We start from the raw sequence: 14,759 nt of genomic DNA, 5'->3' as shown, positions 1-14,759 counted from the left end.
GCATCAGAGGGAAAAGCCAAAACCACACTCTCAGTGCCCTGATGAGGCCTTACCACTGTAAGCTGTCCATCTTTGGCTTTAAAGACATGGGGCTCCGGCCCAACAGCAAACACCATTGTCCCTTCCTTCCCAGAGCCAATGCGAAACCGAAGGCTGCAAACACAGACAATTACTTCTGCAATGCTTTCCTCACAATAGGCTTTGCTCTAAGCCCACTTTATTTCTGTTCCCTTAGCAAATCTCGTTAGATTAGAAGATCAGAGCCCTTCAGCTTAGGTAAATTTCCTAAACAATTGCATTATACCATACAGCCCAAGAGGGTTTGATGAATGGAGCATGCCTGCCTGGTCTGGGCACCTGAATTTTCCTGGAGCAATTAAGCATTAGAAGATAAGCAGATCTGACCTGGAGAAGACCACTGAACAGAAAGAATCCAATTACAATTGAAATGCAAAGGCCAGAGAGAAAAGCTGGAACAGAAGTGCAGGTTTCATATGCCAGTTCCAATTTCTGCATAGACTGAAGAGATGGACTGCATCCACCTGCTTTTAGCTGGTGTGACCGAGGAGGCTCCCGTACTCAGCCATCACAATTGGAGGCCTTCTGAGTTCAGGGAGAAGCATTTATCCCAAAGTGACCCCCAGCTCAGCCCCGCAGGCTGTCCTCAGACAGAGCCAGCACTAATGGGATCTGCTGGGAGAACACTGAGCCCACAACCTCAGGCCCAGGTCACAGCAGCAGAAAACAAACATAGCAGGTCATGCTGACCGTCTTCCTTACCTTCCCTTCACAACTTTAACAAGGTTCTGCTTGTTGGCCAGCATGCAGAGCTTAGTGACTGTCTCAAAGATATGTTCACACTGAAGTATCACATCTCCCTGAAAGCAAAAAGAGGGGCACGAGGATCAGTAGGCAACGTACCCACATGTAACCCAGCCAGCAGTTGTGTGTTCAGAGGAATCCTTTCTGCACAGCCCTGGCTGCAGAACAACGGCCACCCACAAGTCTGATTAGTTAAACATCCATTCCAGAGCCTATTTAGGATTTGTAGCAACTTTGGCTCTGAAAAGGGAAGAGAATGCTTTCATGGTAAAGCAACAAGAATTCAAAAGTAGAGATGACCATGAATTAATAAACCCTGATTATCACATATTTGAGTATTTTAAAGGAAATATTAGAAGCATCAGCCACAAGACATTTGTTTCTAACCACAAATTAGTGATATTTCATCTTTCTACCTTTTGTTTGTTGTCCTCGGGAACATGGATGACCACAATCCCATCACCCAGATTACTGGTAGAAATACCTGCAGAACAACCAACACACAGCTGTTCTGGCCATTCTGCAGCAAAAAAAGTGTTCTCAGAGAGAGCACTGCTTCAAGCATCCTTTTTCCAGCGCCTTGGACAGACCAAGCAACAGAAGCAGCCCCACTTGGATTTGCACTGTTACCTTTCAAAGTGGCATAGTCTATTTTCTGCTTGATCTTGGCCATTTCCACCACGTACGCCGAGGACTGGGTCAGAACCAGCAGGCGCTCCCGTGCTTTGAAGCCATTCCTGTCGTATTTGACCACGGGAGTTGCATACTGTGAATAAGGAGCTGGGAATCAGCACCTCCCTCTGTGGCATTAGATTGGGCTGCAGGGCCTGGGATGTGGACACAGCTGCTGAGCTCCAGTTTTCTTTCCTTACCTTCACCTTCTCGCCCTGTATGAGCTGCAGAACTTTGGGGTTTATATCCGTCTCTTCTGTGGACCAAACCAGAAAGAAGAAGTGAATGTAGGTGGCAGACCGCTGATCCATCAGTCTTGGGAACACCAAAACAGCTGCATTCATTGCCTCAACCCCATTAATCCTTGTCCCATTGTCCCATCAATTTTAGATTGATGGATTAGAAAACCACTCTTAAGTCAACTTCAGCAATGTTTTGCCCTCAGCATGTTTTGCACCAACAGAACAGATCCCCCAAGCTCACATTTCCTCCCCCAGCAGCTCCAGACCTTGGGGCCGGATCCCCACACAGCACTGCAGCAACCAGCTCTGCTCCATTCAGCACTGTACACACACATCCCCATCAGTCCCAGCCTTTTTTTCCTTGGGTTTCTAGCTTAAAAAGGGATTTCAAGTACTCCAGCCTGATGCAAGGGGCACCGATTGTCAGCAGCCACCAAACACAATGGGACAAAGGAATTGGAATGGTGGGGTCCCAGCACATGTACTCACTCAATCGAGTGTCCGCAAAGGGCAGGTTTATGCTCTGCTGGTAGCCCTCCTTCTTTCCTCTGAAAATGGCACTTGTGACAGCTTTTTGCTGTAACTGTTAAGAGAAGGAACGCTCCTTACCCTCTCAGTTTCTCCATGAGCAGCAACAGTTGTAGCATATAGTGTAGTGTAAGATATGGATAGCACTGTCCTCTCACTTGTGCAACTTGGGTCAAATGAAAACTGCTTTTCTTCATTAGTTTGTTCCTGAATTATACTAAGTAAAGACATAATAAGAACTAAACAGCCTTAAAGACCCTCTTGCTATGGATCTGTTCCACTCAGATGATGTTCAAATTTAACGTCACAAGATTAAGACCTATGCATCTGTGGAACTGCCCTGTATGTTACAATCCCAGGCTCAGAAGCATTTGCTCAGCAGAAGCAGCAGTGGCTGTCAGAAAGAACAGCTTGCACTGGGGGCAATTTACACACATCACACGTGTGCAGCAACTTCCAACCTGTACATTTGCAACCCATGCATTAGTTACCTGCACTTTCCTCTCAGGAGTGAGACCTCGGCAGTACTTCCGTACTAGGTTCCTAGTACACATTTTCTGTAGCATCTCAGATATCTACATCACAAAAAAAAAAAAAAAGCAATAAAAAGATCAAGAAGGAAATGCGGTTGTCAAAGCAGCTTTACAATCTAGGCAAGGTCAGTGCACAAGAGAGACCTGCAGCAAACCTCACCTCTTCCAGGATAGAAGGAGGTTGGAGCCAGCTCTTGTCCAAGACATTTCTGGGGATGTGGTCTCTGAGCTTCATGAGGTATTTGTACTGCACAAGCCGCACAAATTCAATGTTCTCTGGGCACAGAGGTTTCTTCCGATTGATGAAACCCTTTATGAATCTACAGGAAATATCCAAATCAGGACTTCCACATTGCACTCAAATCATGGAAGTTCAAGGCAGTCATCACAAGAGATACATAACGGGCTAATAGTAGGAACAGTTTAGCAACAGGCATGAAGGTGCCTTAGTTTCCCTGCCCAGGAGCCACAATCACGCTGTGACCCACCACCTGCAGCCCTCCCCGTGGGGATAGTTACTTCCTGATGATCTCAACAGCCCAGGTCCTCTTCTTGGCCTCCTTCCGTGCCAGCACTCCTCGCCAACAAGCCTCCAGCTTGATAGCTGCAAGAGTCATGCTTTAGTACCAGAGATCCCGTGCCATGCTGTCCTTCAAATTCATGGGGCAGGAGTTATACCTGTCTCTTCCCTTCAGCTGATCTTTACAGAACTGTAGAATGTTAAGGTTGGAGGAGACCTCCAAGATCCCCAAGCCCAACCCCACCCCATGCCCATTAACCACATACCTCAGTGCCACAGCTCCACGTTTCCAGAACACCTCTAGGGACAATGACCCCACCACATCCCTGGGCAGCCAGTGCCTGACTGCTCTTTGGGAGAAGGAATTGTTCCCATTATCCAACCTGAACCTCTCCTGGAGCAACCTCAGGCCATTAGTGAACATAACACCCACAGAAGCAAAAATTTCTACCCACAAGAAAATAGATTCATGACTTCAAGGCTATAAGCTTCTACCAGAAAACAGCCCTGAGAGAAAACCCTCAATTCCAGAGCCCATACCTGCTTTTCTCTTTTTCTGGTAGTCTCTCTTCCCGAGGCGTCCTTTATATTTGGCTTGTAGTCTTGAAACTGGCAAAGAAGCAGAAACATGCTTATACCTAACAAGATCCCTGAGATTGAGGGCACAGCTCCTAATCCCAATGATCAGACATGGGAATTCCTGCACAACCAGGTACGAAGGACTAACAAAGCAGGAACAAAGGTAGCCTGCATAGAACATTCTTCAGCACGGAGATTCAAGCAGTTACAATCAGGTAACACTCAGGACCACGAGTCTCAGCTCTCATCTCTGTGCATCCAGAGCCCACAAACACTGCCCACTCAGCCTCTGCTTATCTGTCTATATGATAAAGAGAACTGGAACCATACCTAACATGTGCTTTCTTATTTCAAATGCATCTTCAGTAGCAAACAGAGTCTTTGGGAAACGAATGAATATTTTGGTTCTGAAAAAAAGAGACCAGGAACAGGTTATTCACAGTGAGCCTGCATTGCCTTGGACGAGCAGGGTCTGGTGCTGAGCCAAAGGAACCCATTCCTCCTAACCCAGAGGAGGAAGAAACTAGGCTGGACTCAAGTCCCATAGAAACACAAAAGTGTGAAAAGCAAGTGGGGATGCACATCTCTGAGACTCCTTGCCCCACACCTTCAGAGTGAGTTTACTTTGCCCTGTTTTAAGGTCATTAAGAAGAAACCCTCAGGCTTGCAGACCCAGGTAGCTCCGCTCAATTCACGTGGCCAGACAAAAACCAAGTTAAGGGACCTGCTTCACAATGCCACATCTTGCAGCTCTCTGGGTTCACGGTCACAGACAGAACAATCAGAATGGCAAGCACTGTGCAGCCAACCAACACAGATAAGAACTAGAGAAAGAAGTTTACCTTCCCAGTTTGTATTCCTCAGGTTTATAACCTATGTGCTTGATAAGCCTCTCCACACCTTCAGCTGCAGGCCCGTGCCAGTGCGGCCAGGTAGCAGGACACAGGGATTTATATCTGAAAGATCATCAGGACATCACTATGAGTAAATCGATGTTGAGGCATTTCTCCCTGAGCAGCCCCCAGTTCCTATTCTTCATTCAAAGTAGATCAACACGGGTACAGATCAAAGCCACCTATGAATGTCATGTTTGGTGCAGAGGAAAAGCCCAGTGCCTAGAACCAGGACCAGACATTTAAATAAACCTGCTCTGAAGCCCCATGGGAAGGCAGATTCTGGCTGTACAGGAAAACAGCTCTGCTCACCTTTGCAAGAAGTGCTCATACTTGCGCCGATACGCAAAGCCAGCCCGTCTCACACGCAGGTGCTCCATCAGACCCAGGTATTTCACCTGATGCCGGATCAGGCAATCATCAAACATCCCTGCAGTAAACACACATTCACTGATAAATACTATATGTGAAATCTCATTCACTTATCAATATACTGGGAGAGATACGGAAGAAATTACCCTGCACCTTCTCATTCCATTACTTCAACAGTGCACCGAGCCTAATGCCTTACCAGGTTCCTTGTTCTCATTTGGTTTAATGCATCGGATGTAAGAAGGCTCCTTGGACATCAGGATTTCTATCAGACTCATTAGGCTGTTTTTGAACTGGGTTGCAACCTAAGATGACATTGAGAGAAAGACATCTCAGCTTTGAAACTCAAGCACTGCAGGATTGAAGTCAACTCATTCACTGCGCTCCTCTCAAAGCCAAGAGAAAGGCTGACATCTGCATTAGCACGATTTAGAAACATAGTTAATCATGAGCTAACTGGACAGAGTGCTTAGCTGGAGAATTTGAGTCTCTGCCATACATCTGGACACGCAAGGTAGCCCTTCAGAAACCGGAGGCTGCTGGATGCTGTGCTCAGAGCTCATTTTAGAATGATGCATTAATAACAATAGCAAGCTATGCCACACTGCTTGCTGCTGTCTCAGCAACATATCTGTTCCCCAACAAGAAAGCTAAAAAAAAAATCTCAAAAATAAAGCAAATGCACTGAATTCAGGAGCAAAGACAAGGAAATGCAGACTTAGGAAGTTAAGCCAACGCTCAAAGTTTAGACTGAACATTACACTCACAGTCTCTGGCCTCCTCCTGCTGTCCAGTTCTGACAGTAAAAAGCAGTCTCTAATGATTCCATTTTTAGAGTTGCACAGCACCTGAAACACAGTCAGTGAGAAACTGTCATATTTAGCATACATGCCTTCCTAGGGCGCCATTAAGGACACACAGCACAGATTCAAGCAACAGACTCCAGTGCTAGAAGCTAAACCTAGAAGAGACCCCTTCACACACACAGCTCTGGAGCCAGAAATCAGCTGTCTGCTAGGACAGCCAGCTCTGCACTGAAGACAGATGTACAAAGTTGAAGGCCAGAAGCAGCCCGATTTCCCAAGTTCAGGTCACGAGGACACCTATGGCTCCAGCACGAAGCTGCTGTACTGTCCAATAAAAGCCTTTGCACTGATCTAGATTTCAATGGAGGACAGTGCTCTTTTATATAGACAGGTTTCAGAGGAATGTCAAATGCTAAGGGGAAACATATGTACCTGATTGCTACCGAGATTAAATATAGCTTCTGCAAAACATCACTTCTAGCAAGATGCTTAGGGGAAAGAGCATCCTCTTTTATCGCTCTTACCTCTTTCAGGTTTCTGTACAGGAGATCATTGTTCTTTTCCAGAAATCCTGAAGAGAAAAAAGGCTTTGTTCCATTAGAATGCTCTTGCACACATGGGCAAGCACTGGCTTTACTGGGAAGCAGCAGGGTGCCACCCCAAGGGCCCAGCACACCGTGTGGATAGCACCCTCGCGTGGACTCAGTGCCCACATTCCATCTGCCACATTGGCATAAGCGTGCAAGTAACCTCCAGAGCAGCTCCTCGGTCACACTCACCAACTGCACAGTACGTGACTTCCCCTGCGTAGTGCAGGAGGCGGAAATCCACCCAGTCAATGGACTTTCGTGTTTTCTGATCTGCAAGCTTGCGACTACAGGGAGGTAAAAAAAAAAAAAAAGACAAAAAGCAAAAAAAAAAAAAAAAAAAGAGAAAACAGCAGATTTCTTCAGCCTGTAGAAAGACACCCGTGCAAAAAGCGGCTGTGTAACAACTGGAAGTCTAAGTGTCTGTTCCTATCAGCGTGGCTGATATGATACAGTTACGGCCCATAATCAAAAGAACTGCCTCTCCTTTCTGAACAGCTTACAGCCAATTTAGTGCTAGGGAATGGGAATCATTGACCGCAAAGTCTTCAATCCATCTGCAAAGCATCCATTGCCATTTGGCAATGATCACTCTGCCTGGAAGATGGCTTCTCCCTATAACATTCATTTAAATACATTCTCATAGCCTACATGCTAAGAAGAGCACAACTTTCCTCAACTTCAAACCTAAACCAGAGGAAAAGCATTGTTTGAGAAACAGTACCCTAGGGACAAGAATAGAAATAAGGAAGAATCAGAGTTATAAAGAACAGCAGGAAATATTAGAAAGTAAGGACTGGGAAGAAAAAGAGCAACTTCACAGTATAAATCTCAGCTTTGCAAGCAGTCACTAACAGCACAGAGCTGTGTCACAATAGCACACGAGTACATCAAACGTTTTGTTCCAAGAGCATTGCCAAGTACAGCTCCTACTTAAGTAGTGCTAATGTTTCTGTTTTACACTTCTAATCACACAGAGCAGTCTTAGGGCACACTGCAGCAATGAGGAAGTTGGCTACAGATTTTCCACTCTGCTTTGATGATCAGAAAAGTAGAAAGTGACAATTCAGCAGCATGACTCTGAACCGATGATGAGCAGAAGCCTTTCAGCAGGGCTCTGCTGGGAACTGCCAGAACAGCCTCGCATCAACGCGTTAGCCAGCAAAACAGGATCTGCAAATAGCAAACTGAGTCCTGACTGAAGTACTGATCATTTGGGGGAATGCAAACAAAGGTATCTTTCTTTCCTCTTCAGATCTAAAGCTCACATATATATCCAAATGGATTCTTGAAAAAATTACCTACATCCACCATACAGCTCTGGGGTCTTAGGCTCCTCTCACAATACCTACAGCTTTCCCTGCTCAGCAGGGGACAAAGCAATCCAATATTTTCAAAGTCAGCCCCTTTTCTTTCTTTTTTTTTTTTTTTCTTTTTGCAAAATACATACAAGTGCAGAACGAAGCAAGACTCCCCAGTACAACCTACTTAATACCTCCAGACATTAGAGCATTACAGTGGTAGACGACAGACAGGCCGCTTGATTTTCTCTAGTACAGAGGAAAACATTTTCCTCCCCCAGTACTCACAGAACCACAGAACACCCTGAGCTGGAAGAGACCCATAAGAATTGAGCCCAACTTCTGCTCTGTTATGGGTAAAAGATGGGAAAGTTTCCTTTGTGGTAGAATGCAAAGCATAAATGCATACGTCACGAAGTGGGCATGGTCTCCTACTTTCTCTTCCAGCTTTTCCAAGAAGCTCAAGTCAGTTGCTTCACCAGGTCGTAAGCACTCTTCATCCTGAAAGAGCAGGCACCAGATAGAAGGATGCTCTGAACAGACAATTCCCTCCTCAGTAACATTTAGCACCACATTGGTCAGCAAAACTAAAGACTCTGGTTACGATTTAACGAGGTCTGCCCAATGCAAGCAGTTTCCTGGTTAAACATGGAGTTCTGCTTATCTGATATCAGTAGAACTAACAGAATAAATCAAGATAAATCAGATCTGCCATTTTCTTTCAGATTTGGCAATGCTCTGACTCATCCTTTATTGTTTATAGCCCCTTTAAATAAAAAGATGACATAACTAGACCCAAAATCCAGACAGACTTACAGGATTTTTTATCTGGATGAATCAGCCTTTGTTTACAAGGTCTATTTGTTTAGATCCTGAATAACACAGAACCACCAGATAATTAGAACTGATTATGAACCACTACAACAGAGCACAGGCAAGCACAATAATTTAAGTAGTACAAACCAGAATGGAAATTATTCCTTTATGCTTCTGCTCAACCAAGTCACAGATGATCTTGTTGTTAAAATACGGAATTGGTTCCCACTGGAAATAAGAGGAGAAAGACGACACTGGGGAATGTTCTTCCCCTTCCAGAGATGTGAATTAAGTCTAGGCCAAATTAAACTTCAAAAGGGTTACAGAATGAGATCCTTGGCTATCTTACACCTCTCACAGGAGCAATGCAAAAATGAACTCTACAGATTTGGGAACGATCTCCTTGGTAGACAGAATGCAAGGTATTTTGAAGCAGAATAAGCTTAGATTTAAAAGCTTAAATCCTTTTAAAAGGATTTAAAATGAGACCATGCATGTACTCAAAGTATAGCTTTCCCCATGGGCCCGAGGAAACATTGCAATTGAGACAGGCAAGGTGCCTTCTTCATTGATGATCAAAAGCAATGCATGCAGTGGCTGTTCAAAGGAAACAAAAGGGTGCAGAAAAATGAATTACCTCTATTCCTTCCATTTCATACTCCTCCTGCTCTGCCTTCAAGGTCATCTCAATCAACAGTTGCTGGAGTTTCTCATTGCAGTAATTAATACAGAACTGCTCAAAGCTTCAGAGTTGTTAAACGAGAAATATTTTTTAATTGCTTCACGGACACAGTTCTACTTCTCCCACCTCCTCCTCCTGTTTTCTAATCAAACAGTCCAGTTCTCTACAGATTAAGCCTCAGAATTTTTATTAAAAAGCAACAAGACTTTTATTTACTTACTGAGCTAACCCAGTGCATTTGCAGCCACCTTTCTTGTTTTGCTGGGACAAGACTATGTTCAAGAAGTCCCGTAGGATTCAGCACACACTCCCACTGCCACAAGGACAGATTGCCCCCCATTCTCAGAAACTGCTGTTACCTGTTCGTGTCCAGCACTTCAAAGCCATAGATATCCAGCAGGCCAATAACAGTCTTACGAGTTGAATCCTGTTAAAGACACAACTTGTAACTCTTGCTTCAGCTAACATTTCTTCCCTGCACAGTTTTGTGTTGCTTTCTTCTTTTTTAAACTTCTACTTTGAGATGCCAAAGGAGTAAATCACAGCACCATTAAGGTTGGAAATGACCTGTAAGGTCATCAAGTCCAACCACAAACCCATCACCACCACGAGTGGACACACTGAGGCAGGAAACTCAGTACAAGAAGTATTTAACAGACCAACTTCTACACTTCTTACCTAGCTTTAGAGTTTTTCAACTCAGAGCTGTGGGACGATCCTACATTACTGAGTGTGTGTGGTATTTGCTCACGTATGCTGTTGGGCCTTACTGGAGGAGCTCCAAGATTGTAGGAGGAGACCAGACAAGGAACCAACCTTGTTGGCTAAGGAGCCATTAATTTTGTTGACCAGCCAAGTGAAAGTCCGTCCGTAAATTGCCTTTGCTACAGCATCCCGAGCATAGAATGCCAGATCGACATTCAATGGACTTAAGACCTAAAAATAAAAATATACCAGATGCAATAAAGAACATACCTCATCACAGCAAACTTCTGCAAAACTAGCTCATGCTTCTGGCACGGAGAACCAGTAGCTCTACCTACAGCTTTGCTTGCTGTTATATTTCAGTCTGGTGCATCTCCATGTCAGCAGGATTGCAATACTACATTTTGGAAAGTACTAAACATCAGAGAACTGGGAGTGCCTTTCCTCATTTCTTTTAGTTTATATTATAAACTGCTCAAAGAACAGTTCATACAATGCCTTTCTCTATTTCTGCTGTCTGGTTTCCCAAGAAGCATTCCAGGAACTAAACAAATGGAAATTGTTTGGCTCAAACACATGGCTGCTTGCAAGTCCCTGTTCCTGGCTTTCTAGTAATTACCAGTTCATTCAGCCAGAGTATTCAAAACTAAAGTAGTCGCCCTATTAAAGTCTCAGGCTAGAATGGCAAGGTAATACGGATAAGGAGAAGGACAGCCAAATTAATCTGTTTCAGTTGAAACACCACTGTGAGCAGAGCTCTTCATCTGTCCCTGCACTGGTTCCAGCTGCTCAGTACCTCTTCAGAGCGGGCTTCAATCTTCCGATGGGTGAGGGCTTCCTGCAGAATGGACAAGTGGACACCCAGGAGCTGTAGAGAAATAAATACTGCTCTCAGTATGGGCAGCAGGAGACTGCTTAAACAGTACCGTGTGATCACTAGGGCACATCTCCTACAGTTTTTGTTTACAGCTATACAAACACCCAGTTCTTGCTATCATTCCACTGCCGTGAACAGACCCAAAGAAACAAAGTTAAGGCTTTCTTTATACTATTTGTTTTGCTGATACTATCTAGGAGGTGGGAGATACCTTTGAAATCCACTTGATCTGAGTGCCGTTGCGAATGATGGCATGTCCATTGCTATCTTCTTCAAACTGAATGTTCCCAAGGTGCAGGACACTAGCAACTATTCCAAAAAGATGCTAATAATGGGAGATACACCGTTAGAAAACAAGTTCCTACATCTCCATGGAGCAGTGCCAATTTTCTGCACATGCTCATAAACACATCTCAGTCCTTAGACACATCTTCCAACCAAGACACTTTCCATCAACTGGATGGACTTTTGACTTCCATACCTCCAAGTCTTTTTCAGTGAAGTCAATGATAGAAAAAGCTTTGCGGACTATTTTCCAGTCGTTCTTGTCATTAATAGAAAACACTTTGGCACATCGACCCTAGAAGAAAGAATTACTAAATTTCAGTAGTGAAGTGATTTTATCAACAAATGCAGCCTGGCTATAATACTTCGTTTCCTCAGCTTGTATGGATGCAGTCTGCAGCTGTCTAGGAAGGTTATTGAACTCCTAAACCTGAAACCAAACTCATTTGATCAGCTCTTTCAGCAACAATTACTTGAAACATGGCACTTGGATAGCAATTACCACCAAATGGCGGAGTGTTGTGAATAGCACAGGCTTGCAGCCATCTTCTGTTTTTACAGTAATAAAAGATCCCTACAATTCCAGACATAAAATAGAGAGATAGCCAAATTCTCACTGACCTGGATGAGATAAGCATACTTCTGAGGGTTACGCTCCAGCCCAAGCCAGCAGAGAAGATCCTTCTCTCCACCCTCTAATAATTGGTAGAAGATGTGGAAATTCCTCTCTCCGTGGTTTTGATGGACAACTCGGGATTTCTCAATCAGATAACTGAGGATGTGCCCTCCCACTGGAGCTCCCTAGCAAAATGAAGCAGGTAGACCAACACCAGAAAGGTGACATCAAGATGGCTGTTCAACCAATGTAGGAGCAAGCAGCAGCATCAGGAGATGCACTGTTTCTTTCCTGCTGCCTTCTATTTCAGGGATAGTATCCACCAGCAATTTCAGATATATCCAAAGAGTTTCCTGTCCTCTAGTGCAACTCACCCTTTGCAACTACATATATTAAAATCCTATCAAGTACTGGCAGCGTTGTAACATAGGAAGCTTTTGGGATATATAACTAGTCACCTCACTCACAAAATGCAAGACCTCTAAAAATAAGGTCAGAAATCTGCAGTGTTAGTAAGAACTAATAAATCCTGTGCTGCCTGGTGTGCGTCCAAGAGGCTCACTGATAGAGATTGTTCGAACGGCGGTTCATTAAGTTTGTTCTCACCTTAAAGTCAAATTGGATGTCCATGTATTTCCCAAATCTACTCGAGTTGTCGTTTCGCAGAGTTTTTGCGTTTCCAAAAGCCTATGGATAAATAGATAAATTAAGTCACTTAAAGAGAACTTGATGCAACAGGACAAAGGTTTGCTGCAGTCAAGTCCTATTACTAAATTTACAGGGATTAAAGAAACACAAACTAATATATTCTATAGTTTTAATATTGTCCTCAGCTAGACAAATTATGCCTCTTTCTAGAATGACTGTAAACAGCATCGTGATGAAATTTTGTACATTTTACAGTTTCCTCATACCCCTAGTTTCAGCTATCCTCCTGTATAAAAACAAGTTTAATACCACTTAATGTTTAGAAATGTTAAGTGCTTGTGCTACCAAGAGGCCTAATTTACACTATTATTTATGTTATGTGTGCAAACCATAAAAACAAGAGTCCATTCCTGAGTGCAAGTGCACAGACAGGAAAGCCTCATGAAAGGAGGCCATCAGCAGCTCTTCTATATTGCATTCATCCAGTTTTTACCTCCAGCACAGGGTTTGACAGCAGCAGACGATCACGGACGACCTGCAGCTGCTCTGTAGTCGGACAGGTGACCGCATAGTACTGCAAAATCTTCTTGGAAGCCTCCGTCTTCCCGGCTCCGCTCTCCCCAGAGATGAGGATGAAATGGTTGTTGTACTCACTACACATCACCCGGTAGGCGTTGTCAGCTATGGCATATCTGAACAAGAGTCACAAGAAGGATTCAGAGGGGAAACATCCATTAGAAATGGGGCGTACTCCCCAGCTAACATCTCAAGCACTGGACATGTTGGGAAAGCAGAGCTCAAAACAGCAGTCTGCTACCCATGGTCTCTCAGCCTCTGAGAGATGGACAAAGCTTATTCTTCCACTGTCAAAATAGGATTTGAATGGGCTGGGTATGTTTATGGTGAATGTTGCTTATACACACTATTGACTCCTTCCAGGTCAGAGGAACCAGTTTTTATTCCAGTGGAACAAAAAACCCAACTTCTGCTTATAGAAATAGATACAAAGATAATAATGGAGTCCTTGTCAAATATGCCACCTATAGAAGAAAAAGGAGGAAAATAAAAACAAAACCTATCGACCTCAACTCCACTCAAATCACCTGAAAGTTTCCAAACACCAAAATGACTTCAACTCAGAATTCTAAATTTTCAATTTCCTCCCCCGTGTCAGAAGCCCAAGCAGAGCTGTGCGTGAGCACTGAGCTAGTCCTGCAACTGCCTGCAAGACTATCTCAGAGTTTCTTCCTCTGTGGTCCCCCACCACTATTTCTCAGCCCTTCAGTTCCCCTTTCATTTTCACAGCCAGCTAGAAGACAAATACAACCTTATCTACAGAAAGATGGGAATATAAACGTCCACCAGACTTGCAATTCTGGATACACATCCTTGTAGTTCATACACAGCACCAGGGACAACATCCAATATGCTCATATCAGCTGAAGTCTTAAGGATTCTACTTACAGATGAGGTGGCAGTTCAAAGAAGTTCACCCCTCGGTAAAGCTGCATCTGGGTCACTGTGTAGATATCCAGCTCTTTGTAAGGGTTGACAGATACAAGAAGAGTGCCAATGTACGTCTGCAAGGAGAAAATGCATAGAGGTGGGAAATCAGTGCCATCACTAGAGAGAGAGCTTCTCGAGGAAGAGTCACGTATATCACAACATTTTGGGAAAAGATGGCACAGAACTTGTGAGAAGAACAAACAAAACCAAAAGAAACCAGAATTCACCATTTCCAAGCCTCAAAGCCAACACTAAACTTTCAAAATCAACCCTGTAAGAATGGAGTGGAACCATAAAACAAACAAAGCCTTACGGCAAACAGAATTATTATGTTTTGATATTCTACTGGGTGAGCACTCTGATGGGTAGCAGCTACATCAGTCAAGGTTTACTGTCTCAATGCTCAGTGAAACCAAAGTTGGAAGAGCACTCTCAGCAGCACTCACACTGAAACAGGCACTTACATAGATGAGGTTCTCTTGGTATCGCTTGCGGAGGTTGTTCAGGAAAGCAGCCTCGCTGGTGTGGGAGTCCAGAAGCACAAAGTCCTGCACCCCAACTCTGTCCCGGGCTATCAGAGCCCCCTCCATGATGATGTCGGTGTTATCTTCCACCTCTTCCTTCTACAACATAAGGGTTGCATGGTATAGGCTCAGGAGAGAGCCAGTACCTCCCCATAGCTCAGGGCCAGATCAGCCCAGTACAGGTAATGCCAGTGTGTTGTTAACACCTTCTCCAAAGTCAGCAGTTTCACATCGATGAGCACCCA

The 14,759-nt window shown here is 44.2% G+C and overlaps 1 protein-coding gene across 1 annotated transcript in view; it reads right to left on the bottom strand.

The window, feature by feature from the left end:
• MYO1H (myosin IH) overlaps positions 1–14,759 on the bottom strand; it is a 15,984-nt gene extending 1,225 nt beyond the window's left edge. Inside the window, exons 1-30 of the mRNA XM_010720221.4 lie at positions 14,455–14,759; positions 13,949–14,064; positions 12,978–13,176; positions 12,443–12,523; positions 11,842–12,021; positions 11,417–11,515; positions 11,147–11,260; positions 10,855–10,926; positions 10,170–10,289; positions 9,713–9,780; positions 9,309–9,414; positions 8,819–8,899; positions 8,265–8,356; positions 6,747–6,841; positions 6,492–6,538; positions 5,929–6,009; positions 5,361–5,466; positions 5,102–5,219; positions 4,739–4,852; positions 4,227–4,303; positions 3,858–3,926; positions 3,317–3,401; positions 2,958–3,117; positions 2,756–2,839; positions 2,226–2,319; positions 1,695–1,750; positions 1,453–1,588; positions 1,239–1,306; positions 781–878; positions 54–153 (exon numbers count right to left, since the gene is read on the bottom strand). Of these exons, the coding sequence (XP_010718523.1) occupies positions 54–153; positions 781–878; positions 1,239–1,306; positions 1,453–1,588; positions 1,695–1,750; positions 2,226–2,319; positions 2,756–2,839; positions 2,958–3,117; positions 3,317–3,401; positions 3,858–3,926; positions 4,227–4,303; positions 4,739–4,852; positions 5,102–5,219; positions 5,361–5,466; positions 5,929–6,009; positions 6,492–6,538; positions 6,747–6,841; positions 8,265–8,356; positions 8,819–8,899; positions 9,309–9,414; positions 9,713–9,780; positions 10,170–10,289; positions 10,855–10,926; positions 11,147–11,260; positions 11,417–11,515; positions 11,842–12,021; positions 12,443–12,523; positions 12,978–13,176; positions 13,949–14,064; positions 14,455–14,580 (3,042 nt within the window). The 5' untranslated portion in view covers positions 14,581–14,759. The remainder of the gene's footprint in view (positions 1–53; positions 154–780; positions 879–1,238; positions 1,307–1,452; positions 1,589–1,694; positions 1,751–2,225; positions 2,320–2,755; positions 2,840–2,957; positions 3,118–3,316; positions 3,402–3,857; positions 3,927–4,226; positions 4,304–4,738; positions 4,853–5,101; positions 5,220–5,360; positions 5,467–5,928; positions 6,010–6,491; positions 6,539–6,746; positions 6,842–8,264; positions 8,357–8,818; positions 8,900–9,308; positions 9,415–9,712; positions 9,781–10,169; positions 10,290–10,854; positions 10,927–11,146; positions 11,261–11,416; positions 11,516–11,841; positions 12,022–12,442; positions 12,524–12,977; positions 13,177–13,948; positions 14,065–14,454) is intronic.

Source organism: Meleagris gallopavo, chromosome 17 (assembly GCF_905368555.1).
Source record: "Meleagris gallopavo chromosome 17, MGAL_WU_HG_1.1, whole genome shotgun sequence".
NCBI lineage: Eukaryota > Metazoa > Chordata > Aves > Galliformes > Phasianidae > Meleagris > Meleagris gallopavo.
This window is presented reverse-complemented; position numbering and strand designations above follow the sequence as displayed.